This window comes from Arvicola amphibius, chromosome 7, assembly GCF_903992535.2.
Source record: "Arvicola amphibius chromosome 7, mArvAmp1.2, whole genome shotgun sequence".
NCBI classification, from domain to species: domain Eukaryota; kingdom Metazoa; phylum Chordata; class Mammalia; order Rodentia; family Cricetidae; genus Arvicola; species Arvicola amphibius.
Genome location: NC_052053.1, coordinates 97,498,556 through 97,522,042, shown reverse-complemented (window position 1 = coordinate 97,522,042; position 23,487 = coordinate 97,498,556). Strand labels below are relative to the sequence as shown.

Sequence of the window (23,487 nt, the reverse complement as noted above, 5' to 3'; positions counted from 1 at the left end):
GCAGAACAGAGGGTCTTCCTGTGGATCACTCAGCCACCAAGGACAGGCCTTTCAGTCTTCAGGGTCTCAACAGTCAAGGCCATCAGTGTGACTCTGCGGCCACAATGTTCTCATGGGGCCATTTGATCGGCTTGGGAAGAGGGCACACATCACAGGGCTGTGGCAGTGGGTCTAGGAAGAGACCTCTGTACTGCTCATGTACTCAGAGACACACATAGGGCCTCATGGGCCCTGGCCTGTAATTAATGTAGCTGCTCCAGTTTAGAGTCCCCACTAGTGAATGGTTTCACATCTAATTACCTTTCAGATAAGAAAGACTCTGCCCATCCCCCTCTGGCCTTCTTCCATCTCCTTTTATTCTCTTGCACTTCCTACCTTTAACTCCACATCAGGATGCAGACGAATCAACCTCAGGGTCACCTTCGGCCCTGGCCTGGGGCAGCTCTTACCTTGGGGAGCAGCCTGTCGTGTTCCCTGACATTGTCAAAGGAAGCCCAGATAATGACATTTCCCTCTACCTTCCTCCAGACAATACTCTCTGGCTTTCTTTCTATCTTTAGATCAACCATCTCTTCCTAAAAGCTAACCTTGGGCACAGGTAGGGAATCTAATTATGGAGGCAAACTGGAGGACGATGCTGGCCCAGGTAGGTCAGAAGGGTAGAGACATCGCCAAGGTTCTACTAGTTTCTTAACTAATACTTAGCCACATGCTGGCGACTAACTGAGACTAGACACAAAGGTAAGCGTTCTCTGTTGGTGAATGCTTGCAAATTCGCAACAGCCCTGAGATGTCCACATGGCATTAATAAGTAAAATGAGAGGTTAGGCAACTCTTTCTGGATTACCACCCCAAACTAGCCAACAGGAGGCGCCGTCTCCGCTGGTTTGACAGCAGCCCCATGTGTTCAACTGAGCTATGTGCACACGTGCTCCGGTACATACAGTAGCATTTATGGTTCGGTTTCTGGTGACATCTCTGTTACAGATATAAAGTCTGTCTTCCTGATCCTAGACACACACCTGGTACTTGTATTTGTTTTCTAATCATACCTGGCAAAAGCAACTTTAAAGAGGAAGATTCGTTTTGGTTCATGATTTGAGTCCATCATCATGGCCGAAAAGGTGTGAAGTACAAGTGTGAAGCCACTGTTCACACTGCATCTACAGTCGGGAAACAGGCAGAGGTGAATGCTCACACTCAGCTCACTTTCTCTTTGGTCCCCTTTTTTGCTAGGTCCAGGACCCCATGCCATGAGGATGGTGCTGTCCACGTTCTGGTGGGTCTTCCCCTCCTCAGTTAAAACTCTTTGGAGACACTTTATAAATATGCCTAGAGGTGGCTCTCCTGTGTGATTCTAAGTTCAGTCAAGCTGACAATGAAGATGAACCATCAGAGTCCTCCTACACACCTATCAGTAATGTCTTCTTGTCACAGATAGTCATGGTTGTCCCTAGATTGCTCATGGCATTTTCAGCTTCACCCAAGCCAAGTTCATCTCTTTGGAGAGAAAACCAGTAACGCCTTCATTTCCTGAGAAGCAGGCAACATGCCTGCAGTTCAGGGTCAGCTTCAAGGTACCAAGTAACTCCAAAGAGAGAAAGACTAGGGAACCAATCCTGCTTTGCCTTGACTGTCACCGATAAAATACTTCTTTATCCTGAGATAGGTTTTCATTATGTAGCCCAGGCTGGCTTCAGCTCATAATCCTCTTGCCTCTGCATCAACCTTCTGAGTGCTGTGATTATAACTATTTGCTGCACCCTGCTACCAGATGGAAGACTCCACTTCACGGAAGGATGCTATAGATACCAGTGGTCCAGACTTCAGCAGTCTGGAAGGGTAGATGAGAAGGCATAAGCATGCTGTGTTGGATCACAGTCTGAAGCTGTTGAAGTTGCTTAAGAATGGTGACACAGTTTAAGGACAGAGTCAGATGGAAGAAGAAAAGGCCTATATAGCTGCGGTTACTAAGTAACTAAGTAGACCTGGGTTTGTGACTTAGACAAAGTGGTCTTTTTTTAAAATTATTTTTGGTGATACCCATCTATTTGCAAACAGGAATAGAAGAGGTTTGCAATTAGATGTCTATAACAAAGCTGGTGGAAAAGGTTCTGGATGCCACCTGCCACGCGTCCTAAGGATCAGTGTTCTGAGAGATGCTGTGGATGCTGTGATGCTGGCCATGTGCATGGTGAAGTCTGGAGAGGCACTGTGCATGGAATATATTCTTCAACTCTGAGGCTGATCATACAATAGGAAGCTTCAAGCAATTGGAATTTGTTATTTATCTTTATCGGGTCTAAAGGTTAGAAATCCATTATCAAGGTAACAGCAGGGTGATACCATTTAGATACTAACTATTCCCCCTAAAGACTCATGGACCATAGACTCTGTTGCTAGCTGGGAGAGCCAATCATTGGGAGGGAATGGATCATGGAGGTGTAAGTTCACTAATGTGTTAACTCATCGTGTGTTCACACTGAATGGGTTATTAGGAAGTGGAGTCCGGTTGGGAAAAGTAGTCTCATGGTGGGTTTCTGGAGAGGAAGCCTTGCCTTGATCCTTTCCTGTCCATTTCTCTCTGCTTCCTGGCGACCATAGGCAAGCGTCTTTTCTCTGTCGTGTTCTTCTGCCACCGTGTTCTTTATCACGGTCGTTCAGAAACAATGGTGCCAGCCAACTGTGGACTGACTCCTACACACATATGAGCCAAAATAAAACTGTCCCCCCTGAGGCTGCTTTTCTCAGATTGTCACAGCCGAGTCAAGCCTGACTCACACGTGGGGTGGATTCTCCAGAGGCTGTAAGGAAGATCTGATTTGTGCCGCCTTCTTAGCTTCTCGTGCTTCCTGGCAACTGACCAGGGTCCCTTGTTGGCAGCACTTCCATCATTGTTCCTGCTGCCATGTGGCCTGCTTCTCCGTGTGTCTTCACCTGGCATCTTCGTCAGGATCCTAGTATAGTCTAATCACAGCTAACTGCACCACAAAGATCTGACTTCCAAATGAGGTTCCCTTCCAAGGTTCTGCACGAACATGAACTTGAGAGGGCCACGCACTGGTGAACCCAGTACCGCTTACCGCAGGAACTTCGGGCAGATCTCCTGCCCCCATAATGGGAAAAAAGAATATGACTTTCTGAAGATGGGAGATAAGTAGACCTAAGCTTTCTTCTCAATATGGCAGGGACACTAGACACCTCTGAACACTGTCCATGACAGATTGAGAAGCCAGCCCTCCACCAAAAGAGCCATGGAGAAATGAAGCCAAACAGCTAAGAGAATCACACCGAGAGCTGAGGTAACTTCTTTTTCAGCTTGATACAAAGTAGACAACTTTTCCTGCTTTGGATAATTAGGGAAAGGCTGCTAGGGACTCTGCTAGTACGACACCGTTTCCCTTCAAGGTAGCAGAAAATACGCAAAAAAAGCCCTTACTTTTTCCCAATTCTTCCAAACCCTGTCAGGACTGGAGGGGACCAAGGAGGCAGACTCTTCACCTATTCTCTCCCCTGTCAGCATGTGCAACTCTGAGCAGTGTAGTTTACGACCAGGAGCAAAACAAGACCGAGAAAACCTATGTTCCTTTGAGGGACAGGCCTGTTCTCATGGTAGGACTGGCTTCAGGGATAGTCAGGAAGTGCGGCGTGGAAATGAGACCAATCTGGCCTAAGAAGATTAGTTCCCTCCCGGGGAAAGGTTCTAGGCAGCTGAGCAGGACAGCTCCCCATGCAGTGGTAGGGGGCTGTCATTACAAGGCCCAGATAGGACATAATTACACGCTCCCTGGAGGAAATGCTTAATTGATTTTTCAGGGTGTCTCAAGAGATTAAACGACTGCCAGTGTTCAGGGTTAGCCGAGCGGTACAGACGCTGTCCTTCTGGAGAGCTGGTGCCAGAGAGATGTCTGACTGAGCGGGTGGCCCAGCATGCCAGTGTCCAGAGGGTCCTGCGGGTTTTGCTGAACTGGGGAGAAGGAGTGATGAGGGACGCCAGACAATGGAGGTTTGCAGGCACTCCCTGGTCCTCAGGCCCAAGAGGCACGATCCAGTCGGAGCCCCTGCACCTGAGCACTCAGCAACCCGCAAGTAGACACAGACAGAGGAAAATCCGGGCATCCACTCATGAGCAAACCCATCCATCACTCAGTTAGTAATTCACATATTCCACAGACATTAAGCCCATCCTTGTACTATGTGGAGCATCCTGCTAGACATGGGGGTTAGAATCAGGTGCTACCCTGGTCAAGGATGGAGACTACACGACGAGAACCATTCACTCCTGAAGCCACCCTGAGCTCAGGCTAACTCGTTATTCCTTCTAATAAGTTCTGAATGAGCTGAAGAATGGAGCACGCAAGTCACCATGAATGACACCAAGCTGACAGAGGGAGGTTCGCCTCTGTTTCATCTCAGCCGTTGGTGGGTTTTTTTTTTTTTTTTTTTTTTTTTACAGAACCTTTTTACAGGAGAGGCAACTATCACACATAACCATTTTCTCACCAGACCATGGCCCCCTTGAGGATAGGGAGCATCTGTTTTTACTGCTCAGCCCCAGGACGAACTCTCCAAATGCCTGCCAATTACACACTAAATAACTGACACCCTCCTCTGGCCTCCCCTGGCCTCGCTGATATGGAGGGCTGTCATAGGCTCTCCTGTTAACATAGGCTAAGCCCTAGCCACGCCCCCTTGTTTTCTACTCCCTCTAGTCCCTGGTCCTGGCTGCTTTTAGACACTATGGAGGCTGTATCAAAGACAGCTTGTGGACTTAACTGCAAGGTCCTTTCCCCAGCAACAGGCCAGTGCATCTTCTGTTGGTAGGGTCTGGTGATAAACGGATGAAATGAAGAAACCTCTGTGGATTCCCTCAGCAGGGAGGGGAACTGAGTGAAGATTATGAATCCAGATTTTTAGGCTAGGAGTTACAGAGTTTGTTTGAGCCCTGCCTAATTCCCTAGGCCCAGTTGTCTCGGAATTAAAAGGAAAGAAGCCATTAGTGTACATGTCTGTTTTGCTGCCAAACCACACTATTCATTATTTATCATTGAAGCCCAGCGATATAGCTCGGAATCAGGGCTGGTAACCTGCTTAGCCCTGTCAGCATTTCTCCCACCCTGAGACTGCTTTGGGTATCCAGCAACTCTTGCTATTAAAGAGAGAAAAAAGCGGGAGCCTAGGGAGATGGTTTTGATGAGTCAGAGGACTTGCTCTACAAACATGGGGATCTGATTTTAAATACCCAGCACCTCCGTGAAAAGTTTGGCATGACTGAGCATGCCTGTAACCCCAGCAGCGCGTTTGCTCAACAGCTAGCCTAGCCAAAAGGGTGAGTGCCTAGTTAGTGAGAGATCCCGTCTCAAAGCAACACAGTGGAGAGCCAAAGAGAGACGGGAGACCAAGACCTGCTCTGGCCTCAGCACCCACACCTGCACACTCACATGCATGCATCAAACAGCAGCAGCAACAATAACACAGCACACACACACACACAGGGTGGGGAGAGAGAAATGGTTTCCTTCTTAGTGTGAGATAAAAGAGAGGGGCTGCTTCCAGCTTGATGACCTTATCTCAGTACTAAATAAAATTTGTGATTAAGTAGATGGAATATGTGTTTAGAATCAGAAGATGCAAGTTTCAATACCTAACCCTAACAATACCCATGTTCTGGGGCAAATTAACTAATCTGAGCAAAGCAAATAATCACCCTAATGATATCACAAAATCCTTATATACTCAAAGTGGAATCTTGTGTTATTACACAAATAATGGAACTTTTATTATATAAGAACAATAGCAGGAGCAATAATAAGCTGTCCCAGAATTCTGCACAGCAACAGTAAGGCCCAGGAACCAACAATATTTCCATTTTTCTAGAATATTCCGATATCTCTACAGAGTTACCACATCAGACAACTTCACAGCATACCATTTTCAAAACATTGCCATCCATTAATCCCTTTGACAGTCAGCACTTGGCTGAGTTCATTCCATCCTCTCCTCAGCCCCCAAAGCAGACACAATAGATTTGACAGTCCACAAAGGTTAATTAAGATGTCATTTCTCTCTGATTTTAACTCATCGCAGTAACCCTGGTTATGTTTGCTCTCTTGTATAAAAATGTAATCGTTAATTACCAGATCAGAATGTCCTAGAACATAGATACCTAAGAGAAATGGCAGATGGTAAAAATGACCCGTGATGAAGAAATTTGGAAAATAGTCATCTAATTTATGAAACCTAGTACATTAGAAGGGGAGCTGGACAATTCTAGTCTTATTTTTAAAAACAATATGCTTCACATGTCCATTGAGAATTCATGCTTCTGTGGACTCACATAGTGTTCCATGTTATGAAGGACAAAGAAGAGATAGGTTGGCCCAGCATAAAGAAAGAATAGTCATGCCACCTACAGCACCCCCAAGTGACCAGGCAGCAGCATCCTCCCCACCCACCCCCACTATCCCCTGCCACATCAGCAACTACCAGAGCCACAGGCCCCACGTGCACCTGGAGGAAGAGTGGACACGGGAGCCACAGGCCCCACCCACAATGAGTGGAGGAAGAGCTGGGCTGAAGGCAGTGGAAGAACACATTCAACAACATAAAGAGCAATATGGCAGCGTGAGAAACAGATTGTTCTACAATAGCAAGACCTAAACATCACAACGTAGAAGAACCAGAAGAAAATGACCTTAAAAACTAACTTTATAAATATAATAGAGACCCTTAAAGGGGAAATGAAAAATTCCCTTAAAGAAATGGAGGAAAAGACAAACAGAAAATAGGAAGAAATCAATAAATCCCTTAAATAAAGCCAAGAAAAGAACAATCAAACAAATAAAGGAAATAGTTCAAGACTTGAAAACTGAAGTGGAAGCAATAAAGGAAATACAAACTGAAGGAATTCTGGGAATGGAAAATCTAGGTAAATGAACAGGAACTGCAGATGCAAGTATAACCAACAGAATGCAAGAGATGGAAGACAGGATCTCAGGTGTTGAAGATACGATAGAGGAAAGAGACTCATCAGCCAAAGAAAATGGTAAATCCAGCAAAAGCTTAACACAAAATCCAGGAAATCTGGGACGCCATAAAATGAACAAACCTAAGAAGAATAGGCATAGAAGAAGGAAAATTCTAGTTCAAAAGCACAGAAAATATATTCAATAAAATCTAGAAGAAAACTTCCCCAGCCTAAAGAAAGATATGCCTATGAAAATACAAGAAGCTTACAGAACACCAAATAGACTAGACCAAAAAAAAATCCCTTTACATATAATAATCAAAACACTAAACATACAAAATAAAGAATGAACATTAAGAGCTGCAAAGGAAAAAGGCTAAGTAATATATAAAGGCAGACCTATCAGAATTATACCCAACTTCTCAATAAATACTCTGAAAGCCAGAAGACCCTGGACAGACATTCAGCAGACACTAAGAGACCACAAATGCCAGGCTGAACTGTTATACCAAGCAAAGCTCTCAATCACCGTAGACAGAGAAAACAAGATACTCCATGACAAAACCAGATTTAAACAATACCTATCTACAAATCCAGTGCTACAGAAAGCCTTAGAAGAAAAACTCCAACCCAAGGAAGTTAGCTGCACCCACGAAAACACAGGAAACAGATAACCTCACACCAACAAACCCCAAAGAGGGAAATACACAAATACTACCACCACAACTAACAAAACAAAAAATAACAGGAATTAACTATTACAGGTCAGGCCCGGCGGTGGTGGCGCATGCCTTTAATCCCAGCACTCGGGAGGCAGAGACAGGCGGATCTCTGTGAGTTCGAGACCAGCCTGGTCTACAAGAGCTAGTTTCAGGACAGGCTCCAAAGCCACAGAGAAACCCTGTCTCGAAAAACAAAAAACAAAAAACAACAAAAAAAAAACTATTACAGGTCATTAATATCTCTTAATATCAATGGACTCAATTCACCTCTAAAAAGACACAGGCTAACAGAATGGGTACGAAAATAGGACTCATCCTTTTGCATACAAGAAACACACCTCAACCTCAAAGACATAAATTACTTCAGAGTAAAGGGTTGGGAAAAGAGTTTCTAATCAAATGAATCTAAGAAGAAAGCTGGTGTAACTATCCTAATATCTAAGAAAATAAACTTCAAACTAAAATTAATTAAAGAGATGGAGAAGGACACTTCAAACACATCACAGGAAAAAGCCATCAAGACAAAGTCTCAGTTCTGAACGTACATGCCACAAATACCAACATTTATAAAATAAACATTACTAAAACTTAAACCACACATCACACCCCACACATTAATAGTGGGAGACTTCAACACCATACTCTCACCAATAGACAGGTCAGCCAGTCAAAAACTTAGCAGAGAAATAAGGGAACTAATAAATGTTCTAACTCAAATGGAATTAGCAGATACTTATAGAATATCCCACCCAAACACAAAAGAATATACTTTCTTTTCAGCACCTCATGGAGCCTTCTCTAAAATTGACCACATGTTCAATAACAAAGCAAACCTCAACAGATATAAAAATTTGTAATAATAATAATAACCCCTGTATCTTATTGGATAACCATGGCTTAAAATAAGAATCCAACAATCAACACTAATTGCAGAAAGCCTACAAACTCATGGAAATTAAACAGTGTTCAACTGAATCATCACTGGGTCAAAGAAGAAATAAAGAAAGCAATTAAAGGCTTCCAAGAATTCAATGAAAATGAAATTACAATGTACCCAAATTTATGGAACACAATGAAAGCACTGCTAAGAGGAAAGAAAGTTCATAGCACTAAATGCCCACATAAAGAAGTTGGAGAAATCTCACACTTAACGGCACATATGAAAGTTCTCAAACAAAAAGAATTAGACTCACCCAAGAGGAGTAGATGCCAGGAAATAATCAAATTGAAGTCTGAAATCAATAATTAAAAAAAGAAACAAGAGAAAAATACAAAGAATAGGTGAAACAAAGAGTTGGTTCTTTGAGAAAATCAACAGGATAGACAAACCCTAATCCAAACTAGCCAAAATGCAGAGAGAGAATACCCAAATTAATATAATCAGAAATGAAAGGGGGCATAACAACAGACACTGAAGAAATCCAGAGAATCATTAGGTCATACTTTGAAAACCAGTAATCCACAAATTGGAAAATGTTAAAGAAATGGAGAATTTTCTTGATAGGTGCCACATACCAAAATTAAATCAAGACCAGATAAACAATATAAGTAGACCTATAGCCCCAAAGGAAATAGAAGCAGTCATTAAAAGTCTCCCAACAACAAGAAGAACAAAATCCCAGGGCCATATGTCTCCAGCATAGAATTCTACCAGAATTTCAAAAAAGATCAAATACCAATATTCCTTAAATTGTTCCACACTATAGAAACAGAAGGAACACTACCAAACTTTTTTTTACGAAGCTACAGTTATCCTGATACCCAAACCTCACAAAGACTCAACTAAGAAAAAGAATTACAGACCAATCTCCCTCATGAACATTGACGTGAAAATACTCAATAAAATACTGGCAAACCAAATCCAAGAACACATCAAACAAATCATTCACCATGATCAAGATGCGGGGATGGTTTGACATACAAAAATCGGTCAATAAATAAACTGAAAGAAAAAAAAACCACATGATCATCTCATTAGGTGCTGCAAAAAACCTTCGACAAAAATGCAACACCTTTTAATGCTAAAGGTTTTGGAGAGAGCAGGAATACAAGGAACATTCCTAAACATAATAAAGGTAATATATAGCAAACCAACAGCCAACATCAAATTAAATGAAGAGAAACTCAAAGTGATCCCACTAAAATCAGGAAAAAAAAAACAAGGCTGTCCACTCTCTCCATATTTAGTCAACATATTACTGTAAGTTCTAAGTAGAGAAAAAAAGACAACAAAGGGAGATCAAGGGGATACAAACTAGAAAGAAAGAAGTCAAACCTTTGCTATTTGCAGATGATATGATACTATACATCAGTGAACCCAGGAACACTTCTAGGGAATTCCTACAGCTGATCAACACCTTCAGTAATGTGGCAGGATATAGGACTAAATTAAAAAAATCAGTATCCCTCCTATATACAAATGATATATGGGCTAAAAAAGAAATCACAGAAAGGTCACCCTTCACAATACCCACAAATAACATAAAATATCTTGGGGTAACTCTAACCAAACAAGTGAAAGACCTGTATGACAAAAACTTTAAATCTTTAATGAAAGAAATTGAAGAAGATATCAGAAAATGGAAACATCCCCCATGCTCTTGGATAGGTAGAATCAACATAATAAAAAAAAATGGCAATCTTACCAAAATCAATCTACAGATTCAATGCAATTCCCATCAAAATTCCAACACAATTCTTCACAGACCTCAAAAGAACAATACTCAGATTTATACAGAAAAACCAAAATAGCCCAGGAGAGCCAAAACAATCCTGTAAAATAAAGGAACTTCCAGAGGCATCACCATCATTGACTTCAAGCTCTACTTTAGAGCCATAGTAATAAAACAGCTTGGTATTGGCATAAAAACAGACACATGAATCAATGGAATCAAACTGAAGACCCTGATATTAATCCACACACCTATGAACAGCTGATTTTTGACAAAGAATCCAAAATTGTACAATGGAAAAAAAAGAAAGTATCTTCAACAAATGGTGCTGGCATAATTGGATTTCGACATGTAGAAGAATACAAATAGATCCATACCTATTCCCCATTCATAAAACTCAAGTCCAAATAGATCAAAGACTTAAATATAAATCCAGTTACACTGAGCCTGATAGAAGAGAAAGTGGGAAGTTGCCTTGAGTGTGTGGGCAAAGGAGACCACTTCTTAAGTATAACCCCAGTAGCACAGACACTGAGAACAACAATTAATAAATGGGACCTCCTGAAACTGAGAAATTTCTGTAAAGCAAAGGGCACAGTCAATAAGACAAAAATGACAGCCCACAAAATGGGAAAATATCTTTACCAACTCCACATTTGACAGAGAACTGATCTCCAAAATATGCAAAGAACTCAAGAAACTAGACATTAAAATACAAATAATCCAATTAAAAATGGGGTACAGATCCAAACAGAGAACTCTCCACAGAAGAATCTCAAATGGCTGAAATACAATTTAAAAATGTTCAACACCCTTAATCACCAGGGAAATGCAAATGAAAACACCTCTGAGATACCATCCTACACCTGTCAGAATGGCCCAAGATAAAAAGCATTGATGAGAGCGTATGTTGGAGAGGATGTGGTGTAAGGGGAACACTTCGCTGCTGATGAGAGTGCAAACTTGTACAGTCACTCTGGAAATCAGTATGGTGATTTCTCAGAAAACTGAGAATCAATCTACCTCAAGACCCAGCAATACCACTCCTGGGTATATACCCAAAGAATGCACAATCATACCACAAAGACGTTTACACAACTATGTTCATAGCTGCATTATTTGTAATAGCTAGAACCTGGAAACAACCTAGAAGCCCCTCAAGTGAAGAATGGATTAGGAAAATGTATGTTTACATAATGAAGTATTACTCAGTTGTAGAAAAAAAAAACCAACGACCCTACTGAAATTTGCGGATAAATGAATGGAACTAGAAAAAAATATCCTGAGTGAGGTTTTTTTTCAAATCCAGACTCAGAAAGACAAACATGGCCTGTACTCACTCATAAGTAGATATTAGACGTAAAGCAAAGGATAATCAGGTTACAATCCGTAACTCCAGAGAAGCTAAGTAAAAAGGAAGACCCTAAGAGCGATACACATGGAGGGCCCCAGTAAAGGGAAATAGTTAAGATCTCCTGGTAAATTGGGAAGAATGGAAGGGAGGGGATGAGGGATGGAAACGTGAGGGCTTTAGATGACTGAGTTGGGAGAGGATTGAGAGGGGGAAATGAAAGAGATATCTTGATAGAGGGAGCCATTGTGGGGTTAGGAAGAAACCAGGGGCTAGGTAAATTTCCAGGAATCTGCAAGGATGACCCCAGCTAAGACCCTTAGCAAAAGTGGAGAGGGTACCTGGACAGGCCTTCCTCTATAATCAGATCGGTGACTACCCTAATTGTCACCATAGCACCTACATCTAGTAACTGATGGAAGCAGATGCAGTGATCCACAGTCAAGCACTGGGCTGAGCTCCTGGAGTTCAGTTGAAGAGAGAGAGGAGGGATCACATGAGCAAGGTGGCGGGAGTCAAGATCATGACTGTGAAAACCATGGAGACAGCTTGACAGTAGGAGCTCATGGACCCTGGACTGAGAGCTGGGGATCCTGCATGGGACTGAACTAAGCCCTCTGAAAGTGGGTGACAGTTATGGGGCTTGAGCTGTTGAGGGGGGGCTGGTGTGGGACCAGGACTTATCCCAGGTGCATGAACTGTTTTTTTGGAGCCCATTCCCTATCGTGGGATACATTGTTCAGCCTTAATACAGGGGAGAAAGGCTTGGTCCTGCCTCAACTTGGTATACTAGACTTTGTTGACTTCCCAAGGGAGTTCTTACCTTCTATGAGGTGGGACGGGAGGAGGTGAGGGTGGTGGTCAGGAGAGGAGGACGGAGGGGGAACTGGAGCTAGTATGTAAAATTAAATTTTTTTAAATAAATAAAAAAATAAAGGATAGTCACTTTGCATTAACACATCTCAAGGAGACGTAAGCGCCTACTTCATCTGTTTCATGAGTGTCTCTCTACTTAGCCCCTCCCCCCTCCCCGCAATAGAACAGACAGATAGGCAGCCTATTCTTCTCATATCTACAGCTGAGTTCAGGTATGATCTCACAGATCTCTCAACACAGCCCCCCGGCACAGCTACTCATTTCCCAGTCCTGACACTGACACAGAGTCCTATTTTCTTCCACAGCCCTGGACACCTGATCGAAACACACACTGTGCCACTTATGGAGAATAGCTCCCAGGAGTTCCTGGAAAGACCTCAAGCTACACCTCCTAGGATAAAGAAGGTTTTCCTGCTGGCTCCCGCTGAATCCAGTTGTCCAGCTGGTCCAGCAGGGATCAGGTAGAGAGGAAGAGGTTGAAGAAGTATCACTTGACTGTTTGGAGAAGCATGACAACTTTCTACCTTGGTCTTGAACACAAGCTACTCTGGAAACTCAAACCTAACAAGAGCCTTTGGAAGGGACTCGGTCCCAAATAATGCAACTGAAAACGAGAGATTATCGGATGACGCCACTCTCCTGGAGAGGGCAGATCAGTGAACAGAGCAATGACCCTGGTCGCTTTGAGATTTTGTGCCACTCAGCATCACCCACTGGGAAGGTTTTCTGTTGTTCCGGCATGCTTAATCCTGGCTGTGACATCTGTTGTCAGTGGGATGCATTGTTTAGGTACGGGTGCTCGCCTTCATCTAGATAACTGTCATAGCATAGACCACTGTAGCATCAGTGCCCTACTACAGACCTTATACTCTGTGCTAGTTTAGAGAGGCCAGGGGGCCTGTCTTGCCAGAGACTCCTTTCTAAGTCACGTTGCCCACCACCTATCAATACAACTCTTTAGGCCACTCACGGAATTGTCATGGCAACTTCATGTTTCCACCCCATCATCCAGTTAGAAAGGTTAGTTGGTGTGGGAAGGAGAGAGGAGGAGGAGGACTTGACTACAAACACGTGGTGGCCAGTGGCCTTTTACATGGTCAGATTTCTAGAAAGATCGATTCCCTCCAGAGAATTTGACCTTTAAGACTGGAGAAAGTTTTCCAGGTTGGGGGAGAGGGCTGCAAGTTTGCCTGGAGAGAAAGCTGTGGTCTGTCAGGGTCTATAGTGTGCCAGAAGTAATCAATGAAATTGTCATGGTGGCAAGGGACAGAGATGCTGAGAGACTAAGGCCACGCACTCAGGAGGAAATCCATCAGAACAAGAAGGCAGCCCTCCATGTTGCCTCGGTCCCAGGTGGCTCTCTGATACCAGCTCTCGTCTCTGCTGGATCTTCAGGATTAAATCTCTCTGCCTCACACAGAGACAAGCAAATTCATTACGGTGAAGGAGGAAAGAGCACCATCACGGGGCTTTGGTTCCTGGGAGACATCCATCTTCTTGGTGCTACCATAGAGTAAGTGTTGCTGTCCAAGTGACAGGCTTTTTAAAGAGATACTTTCCAAGACTCTTCTTGCTTATTCAAAGTCATAGATCAGAGAGGGGACAGAGGACAGCCTAGTGGAGATGCCAACAGTGAGGATAAAAGGAATGCTGGGAGGGGTATCAGATTAGAGGAGCAGAGGACTGAAGGCTCTCAGAAGGGAGATGTTGAGTGCAGGGACACCACCGCAGAGGCTCCGCTGACCCTGGAGCATATCCAATCAATCAAGAAAGGCTGTAGCAGGGCATGTTTATAGGAAAGAGCAAGCATGAGAAAATATTCTACAAACACAGATTAATGGACCAAAGGGAAGCAGAATGAACACGTGTGAAGGTTTACAGCCAAGGCAATGGGCAACTGTCCTGCTGAGGTAGCTGCCACGCTGCTAACAGCTCATCTTCTAAGTCACCACAACCTGGAAAGAAAAGGTTAGAGCCAGCCGTGGGTGCCAATGAAAGTTACAAGGGATACACGAGGAAAAATTATACCAAATGTCTAGGAGAACTGGACTATTAGAGAGAGATGACGTTCATTGCCCATTCTACAGTCAGACTTCTTATATTTGGAATATTAAGATGCTGCCAAGATGCCCCTATTTTGAAAGAACCAGCTCAAGGGCTCACTGAGGTGTCATCTGGATCATGAATGAGTGATTCTTCAGGGATTTCATATGACACGAAATAGCAACTGGACTGGGCGCATGCAAGGACAGATTTTCCAGAAGGTACCCACACATGCTAACACTTAGCAAAGGAAGGCATCAACGGCTGACCTTGAACATACACTAGCATGCACTTATCAGAATGTTCCAGGATAAATACATTTTCTTTTTAGTTTTAAATCCTTCTTTAATTTTAAGTCAGCTCTTTTATATGAGCAAATAAAACAATGGGTTTCATTGTGACGTTTTCATAATGTAGATCACGGAATTTTGCCCACATTTGTGAACCCATCCCCATCCTTACCCCTCCTCATCCTCACTCCAAACTTCTGCTGGTTCCTTTCTAGTCTCCTTCTTCCACGTATACTCAGGGAATGGTAGAGGTAAGAGTATAACTTGTACGAATGATAACTAGCGTGCTACTTGAGAATATTTATGCGATGTTAGTTAGCAAAATCCTCAAATCATTTGATTATTACAAAAAGTCCTTCAATGGTGCAGAGTCTACATATGTGGTGCTTACTGTATTTGAAGATCAAGTAGTCTATCTTTGGCTATCAATTATATACTACTGGATTTCTGCCAGGAGTTTAGACTGGATTGGGAAGCTCAGCTTAATTTCTCATTAAAAAATAAGAAGAAAACAACATCTTGAATAATCAGTCTCCTGCCTCCTTCATGGGGCCAGGGGAAACCTAGACAAAGGTAGAAAGGAAGGCACATGTCTAACCCATACAAAACCACCTAGGAATCTGATGGAAAGATCAGGTCAAGAAGGAGCCTCACTCACTAGCCTGGCTCTGTGCAAGCATCAATTGCCTTTGTTCTTAGGAGTGAAAGAAGAAACTTTGACCTTTGGAGTCGAGAGAGTCCAGTGAAGACAAACCTTTATGAAGGATAAAACCCCATTGGTTCAGGGTCTTACTTCCCAAACAGTCTCAAGGGGAACCTAGGTATTAAAAATAGTCCATGCTGTATTATTATGCTTAGTTAAGACATTAGTCACATAATATTCCAAGATTTGCACTCCCAAGGTAGTTTTCACATCCAAATTGTCATATTCTTTCCAAACTTAACATTTTACCGGTGAATAAAAATAAAGCAGAGATGTCTGAAGCAGAAGGGGACATTCACATGCTTATGCTCTCCCAAGCCTGACTCTCCGTCATATCTAATGTGATATCGAGAAAAATCACTTTCACTCTTTGAATTCATCTTTATAATTTGTAAAATGAGAGGTCAAATACTTTCCAGCGTTAGCATATAATTTGGGCTACACACGTGCCACACAGTCAATACTGTGTTCTTCCTTAAAGGAGGCCTCTGCTATTTAATTAGAGTAGATCCTGCCATTTGCATATTTGACATCTGTGGCTTTGACTATTTCCAGAGACCCCCCAAAGGTCTGCGAGCTGCAAAAACCTGTTATTTTGAAGAAGCGTGCTGTGAGTTGGAGATATATAGAAGCCAATCACTTGCTTAATGAGTGAAATTAGCATGCAGGCGAAACTCCTGTCTCCAAGAGGTTTTGTTACTGTTTGCTGTAGACTCAGCAGCCATAATTCTGTAGTGATAGGCATAAAACTGGGGGTTCTCCTGGATCATGAAGATGTCAGCAGTATCGGTTACATGTCAACGGTTCCTTGTAATACAGGAGAAAGTCAGTCACATACCATCTTCCATCCCACTTACTATGTCCTTAATGAAGGGGCCTTAACACTTGAGTGTGTCTCTCACACACAAGGAGCTTGTCTCTCACACACAGTAGGGAGCTCTTGCTCCTCTTTTTATTGACTCCTTCCCAAACATACTGTTCTCCCGTGTGTCTATATTTGTGTGTGTACATTGGTCCTTTCTCTCTGAGAGGAAGAGCCTTGGGAGATGAAAGGCCAGCTTGTCTTATTTCTCTAGCCTCAGGGCTGAGTAATGAACTAAGACATACCAAACATTTAGTAAACGTTTGTTGAATGACTGGGCACCTGAAGGAGATGGCAGAGTGATAAGGGTGCATTTTTTCCTATTTGTATTTTGAAGTTAACATTATCTCACAGATAGATAGATCATATTATTTCTATTGTTTCAGCAACAACAAAATCTCTAGAACCCAGGCAGATGACATCACTATGCCATGGGTCCGTATCCATTTGTCAGGTTTCAGGCTTCAGGATTTTCCATCATACCACGATGCTCCCTTAAAGGAGTAAACAAGAAACATTCACGGATCTAGTGTATGCACACAAGCATTCTAGTGTGTGAATGCAAGGGTTCACACACTACAGCACTCGTGTGGAACTCAGAAGACAATCTTGGCTGTCAGCCATCTTCTACCTTGTCTGAGACAGGATCTCGTTACTGTTTTTCTACTGTGTATGCTAGGTGAGCTGGCCTGCCAACTCCCAGGGATTCTCCTGTCTCCGTCTTCCGTTTCTCCGCCGGAGCCCCGGGATTACAGGTGCTCACACTACGCTTTCATCTTTGGTGTTTTGAGGATTCGAACTCAGTTTCTCACAGTGGCATAGCAGGCATGCTTACTCACTGAGCCATCCCCTTGGTTCCAGTATTCCTGAGAGATCATGGACTTCGGTGATACCTAGGCAAAAGTTCCAGTATTGCCAGTTTTGATAATTATTGGGCAAATAAAGCTTCATAAGATAAGGAGACAAAACAGGGATTTTTTTTTCCCAAAGATCACTCAGCTTCTGTCCAAGTTTCGGAAGGTTTCAAGCTCAGTTCCCAGAATGACTTTGCAATTAGTGAGGCCTTAGTAAGAGTTGGGTTGTTGCTGTATTGGGATTTGAAAGTTGGAATTGGAAAGTACTCATTCTTGACTCAATTAAGCAAGTCATTTGAAAAGCTGTTTTTATTTCTAGGTCTCAAGGTTTGGTCAGGACCTTCATAGTGTTTCCTTGTAAGTTGAGACTAGCACCATAATGGGATTACAGGAAATGCTCTACCCCATGTGTACTTCTGATAATAATGTTTAGGAACAAGTGCTCTAGAAGGTGCAAGGCCCTGTCTGGTTCTACTATTTCATAAACAAGTGAGGACTCATCCCACTGACCAGAGTCTAGCATGTTCATTAATTACAGTCATACAGAGATCCCGGTAACCTGATCCCCTCAGTAGTGTCTCCTGAAAATGCTGTTCATTCATTACACTGCTGCTACCAGTTTGCTTACTGAACACACACCATGAAACTAGAACATCGTAAGGCATCCTAATAAGCCCTGGAAGAAAGATATTATTCCTGTTTTATCAATGGGAGAGTTACATCACAGGTAATAAAATCTTCCTTACTTGTGTGGTTAAGTCAGCAGAGAAGTTGGGCTTCTGACCAAAAGTATGCAGAGTTCATGGTTTTTCAACTCCATAGCTCTGCTGCCTCTGGTTATAAAATTACAGTTTAAAGCACCATGGGTCAGGTGACTGTATGACAATAGAGTAACATGCTTTGGGTTTGCTATTCTGTAGTAAAGAAGGAGTAAAGGATTGAACCGTACATGGGCAAAGTGCAAAGGGATAGATAGAAACATACTTGTTCACCAAAGCCAAGGCACACATACACATGCACACATAGCACAGGAGGGGGGAGGGAGGGAGAAGAGGGAGGGAGGGAAAGAGAGAGGAAGAGAGGGAAGGAGAGAGAGGGAGGGAGAGAAAGAGAAGGAGGAGGGGAGGGAGGAAAAGAGAAAGAGGGAGGGAGAGAGAGAAAGGGAGAGAGGGAGGGAAGGAGAGAGGGAGGGAGAGAGAAAAAGGGAGAGAGGGAGGGAAGGAGAGAGGAAGGGAAAGAGAGAGGGAGGGAGGAAGGAGGGAATGAAAGAGAGAGTGAGAGAGGAAAGGAGAGAGGGGGAAGGAGAGAGAGGGGGGGGAGAGGGAGGGAGGGAAAGAGGGAGGGAGGGAGGAAGGAGGTAAAAGAGAGATTAAGAGAGGGAAGGAGAGAGAGGGAGGGGGAGGGAGAGAGAGGGGGAGAGGGAGGGAGAGAGGGGGAGAGGGAGAGTGGGAGAAAGAGAGGGGAGTTTTAAGAAGGTATAGTCATACTCAAAGACCCTAGATGAATAACTGATGATTAAGAGAATGAATAAATTGGGGACCAATTTCTGAAAGTTCTGATCTCCCCCAAACTAACTTTCTATGACACTGCAAGACAAATATTGAATGTGAATTCCCCCCAAATCTAGCCAACTACAGGGAACTGTGTGGATTTTATGTCATCTAATGTCTGACAATGAACACTCACTTGCCAACAAGACCATGGACGTGTGTGAAACTTCACCAAGTTCATCTTCCCAGTGAGAGCCTGGCTTTCCTTGTATGCATGAATACTATCATAGGTCATGTAGAAATGGCTAGCATTCTCCAGAAGGCACAGGTTTTTACTTATGTTAACAAATGATTATCCTTCCAGGTAAAAAAAGTCTCAACAGTGTTCTGACAAACCCATTTCTCAAAGGCCATTTCTCTTTAGGAGTCGGTTTCCCTAGCCCTATTCTTTTAGCAAGTGATAATATGACCAACACTCAGTGCCTACATTTGGGGACAGAAGATCTTAGAGCTGGAAGGACATGCGTGATAATCCGACCCTGCCTCCAGACAAGGAAAGTACTGTTATCGTCACACTTTATATGAGTGTTTCTTTCAGTTACTGAGTGACTTGTCCAAAGTCAAAAGAGATGGGGGGAAATACAACAGTAGAATCTCTTGGGCCACCCAGCTGTTGCCAGCAGAAATGAAGCCTTTTAGATCATCCCATGGCTGCCCAATGGGTAGACCCAAGAAGAAATTCTCCAAGAACACCTATCCTGGGCCTATGGATCCCCCTTTCCATGAAACCCTTCCACCCCTTTCCTTCTGCTTTCTGAATGGTTCCACTTCTCCCGAATAGAAGCCCCAGGTTCTGGGAGCGGTTTCCCATCTCCCTTGATAGCTCTCCTCCACAGCATCTCCTGCTGTGGAACAGTAGGTACTCAGAGGAGGGCCCCTTTCTCATTGGCATCCTCATAAGCTTCCTTGAAAAGCTGACCCTGCTGCAAGCTAACAAAGCATTTTTTTTTTTTTACTTTTTCAGTGCGATCTGTGCAACCGGAGATTCAGAATGGCCCATTTTCAGGAAGGATCAGTGAAGAGAGACGACAGAAGAACAGCCTCTCAGGTTCTGATGGGAGGGATGGGGCAGCAGTGGAGAAACAGTGTAGGGGAGACTTGGGCTGTGAAACAGAGGACCACACAGAAGACGTGGTTTCTTTCGCAAATCTCCTTCAGTGTCTAGCCAGAATTTGAAGCTTATACGGGACCCTAGAGGCAAAAGACAGCGGCCCTAAGACTTTTCCCTCTCCATGACGTTTCCAGTATTCTGGTCATCAACTCGCCTCATTCAAGTTAGGCAAGCCATGTTCCACAAAATAGCTTATGGATACATAAAAACGTTGCCAAGTTTCAATCAGCTGCTCGGTTTCTAAATGGAAATGGGAGTGTCTGGAATCGGGCAATGCAGCACGACTGCAATGTGGTCCTGGGGAGAAATAAACCAGTGCCAATTATTTCCTTGAGGATATTATGACCAGACTATTATTGTCCTAGAATAGTAAGTTTCCAAACTCATAACCCTTGGTACGGAAGAGAGAAGAGGGAGAAGCCTGTGTACTTTCCCAGCTCTTGCTTGATGGCTAGCATGCTCCAAGATCTTATATAAACGTCTATTGCCTCAACCTCTGCCATGCATCGTCTTGAGTTTTGACGGACAAAACATTCTGTGTGCTTAGATCTTGCCACAAGACTCTTTGTCTAGAAACAATTTAGAATGAGAAAACTTAAGGGGGGGGCTTGGGCACAGAACCCGTCCGGTGGTGTCTGTTGATCCCGCATACCTGTGATGAAAGCAAAGTTTGCAATTAACACAGACATAAGAGAGTGACGGAAGGAGCTGTGTGGAAGCTCAGAGAGAGGCGGCACAGGGCGGGCTGTGCGGGAAGGAAATACAGGAAGGTTACTTACACAGTTTCATCATTCTTGAACTCCAGCTCCCCATACGTATCCTCAAAGTCCTCACCACCACCCTTGGCTGTCCCTTCTACTGTCCTAAAAGGGACGATGACTGTGCCCCGGGCACCTGATGTCCTCAGAACCTTGACTTCCATAACACCAATGCTTTCACTGACATGAATGGTATCACATTCAAAAGTGAAAATTCCTGCATGGTCATCATCCAAGATGGTCACTGTGGCCACACAAGGGGAGGCCAGGACAGCCCGAGGCAAGGGAAGACTATTGAGCATGGCTGGGGGCATCCCTTCCTCCAGCTGCTCCTCTTCCACACGGACATTGCTCAGCCTCACAAAGAAGTGCTCGTCCTCCTCAAAAATGTCATCGTCAATGATGCCCACCGAGAACTCCTTCTGGGTCTCGCCTGGCTTCAGAACCACGGTGCCCTCTGTGAACTCATAGTCGGCCCCGGCATTGGCAGAGCCATCCTCTGTTTTGTAGTCCACGTACATGGTCTTGGACACATCCCCTCCTTTCCTCACCACCGTCAGGAGGACAGCTCCACAGTTCTCCAGGCACTGGTAAGAACACGGGTCGAAGAAGACCTTGGAGGCAAAGTCCTCGGGCTCATCCGTGTGCACCTCGCTCATGCTGGAGGTCTTCTTGGCCTGCTCCGCTGCATGCTTCTTAAGTATATTGCCTGCACCAGTCATCATGCGGGTGGCTTGGATGCGGTAGAAAGCGCGGCTCTTCTGTTGGTGGGAAAGAGCATAGTAATTGGCCATCTCCACCAGCTGATCCAAGTCCTTCTCTGGGTGTTTTTGTTTCAGGTCCTTAAGAATCCGGATCATCTCCCTGCGAGACTCATCTACCTCCTTCCCTTCCAAGGGGACCAGGTTTCCATCTAGGAAGTGAGAATTCATCATTTTCCCATCCATCTCAATGCCCTTAGGGTGCTCGCCCTCTGTCTCAATGATAATTCCTCGGTGTTTATCTGTGCGGTATTTTTTGTGCATGTATTTGTAGAAGAGCAGCCGCTTATCTGCCGCCCAAGCCAACAGGACACACACTGGAAAGAAGAAGAGAGTAAGGAGGCCTTCCCACACCTGGACCACACCAGGAGAGAAGACTGCCAGGATCATGTAGAGCCAGATGTAGGCAAAGATGCTCCAAGCGGCAGTGACGAAGAAGACCCGCAGGTGCTTGATCTTCCGGGTCTCCCCGTCCGGGATCACATAGACGCAGATGCCAATGATGATGAACATGTTGAAGGCCGCGCTGCCGACGATGGTGGATGGTCCCAGGTCCCCAGCAATGAACCCATGACCACACACCTCAATCAGAGACAGGAGAATCTCTGGAGCAGACGAGCCCAGGGCCATTAGGGTCAAATTGGAAACAGTTTCATTCCAGACCCGAATTGTAGTTGTGCTGGTCTCTCCATTGGGCTTTTTGATAGTCACTTCCCTCTCCTGGGAGGTGATAACTTCAATCGACGCCATGAAGCGGTCAGCAATGATAGACACCCCGAGAAACATGTATATCAGGGCCACAAAATAGACAATGACCCTGGCAATCTTATCCCCAAGGGAAGGGTTCTCTGGGTACCAGATGGGCAGGATGACCCCCTCCTTGCAGTCTGATGACCCCGAACAGGACTCATTGGTCTGGCCTGCACTGGGCGCATCCCCTGAGTCACCGGCCTCTGCTCGAAGACCATTCAGGAAGAGCACAAAAGTAACCAGCCCAAAATGGAGGAAGGCAGAGGTGAGAGGCTGCAACCGTAACCACGCCATACACAAGACTTAGCTTCCTGCTCCACCACAGCACCAATGGTCCTCCTGACAGGCCCGAGACCTAGGGAAAAAAAATCAGAGAGGCAGGAAAAGACATGAGAAAAAATGGGGTCAACAAATGGCAGGTTCCCACCAACACAAATGGATGGTTCACCTCGATTGACATATGGCACTGACATATGGGGCTGTCTCTCACTTGGAAAAATGGATGTCAATGGAAGACACGAATAGCTTCTCTGGCCTCAAAAACCATCTGGTGGAGACTCGGTGGCAGAATGGTTTGAAATAGCTGGCAAGGCTAGGAGCGGAAACCCAAGTGACACCCCCGTAGTCCTGAGTTGTAGCTCCCCTTGTCCCTAGAATAAACTTAAAAGAGGTCCTTGTGCCCTGAGTCTTTTTTCCCCACTTGTACTGTTGCTAGACATCTCCCTTGTCTTTGCCTTGCTTACATACTCAAGAGCCTTGCAAAGCAAGGGTTTGCAAGCGTGTATGCTGAATTGAGGTGTGTTTTTAATGGACTGGTCCTTGGTATAGAACACCTTGTTCTGTGTGTAATTGAGCTCTTGTGGGTAAAAGCTCCTTCCTCAAATACAAAACCTCTAGAGGCAGTCGGGGATTTTTTTTGAGGCTCCTTGTAAAAATACTAAATTGATTTCATGGTGACCGCTGTCTGCACTGTAGCTAAACTGAAACTCTGCAAAGTGTGCCTCCGACTGTGCCTCCAGATCGCCTATCAGACCATGTGCAGGACAGGCTATGGATCATTCAGCTGCAGAATTCTGAGGGAAAACATGGAAAGGGCTAATAAGTAGACATTGTTACTAATAAAACATGTGAACGGTTCTCATAAACACGTCTGTAAAGACATGAAGCATATTTGGGGAAGGCATGCGGCCTTATCTATTGGGCTCAAAGCATTGTGT

The 23,487-nt window shown here is 44.2% G+C and overlaps 1 protein-coding gene across 5 annotated transcripts in view; it reads right to left on the bottom strand.

The window, feature by feature from the left end:
- Slc8a3 (solute carrier family 8 member A3) overlaps nt 1-22,564 on the bottom strand; it is a 129,388-nt gene extending 106,824 nt beyond the window's left edge. For all 5 annotated transcript variants that reach the window (XM_038336821.1, XM_038336824.1, XM_038336823.1 and 2 more), the window contains exon 1: nt 20,781-22,564. In XM_038336821.1, coding sequence (XP_038192749.1) covers nt 20,781-22,564 — 1,784 coding nt within the window. The remainder of the gene's footprint in view (nt 1-20,780) is intronic.
- Between the last annotated feature and the right edge of the window lie 923 nt (nt 22,565-23,487).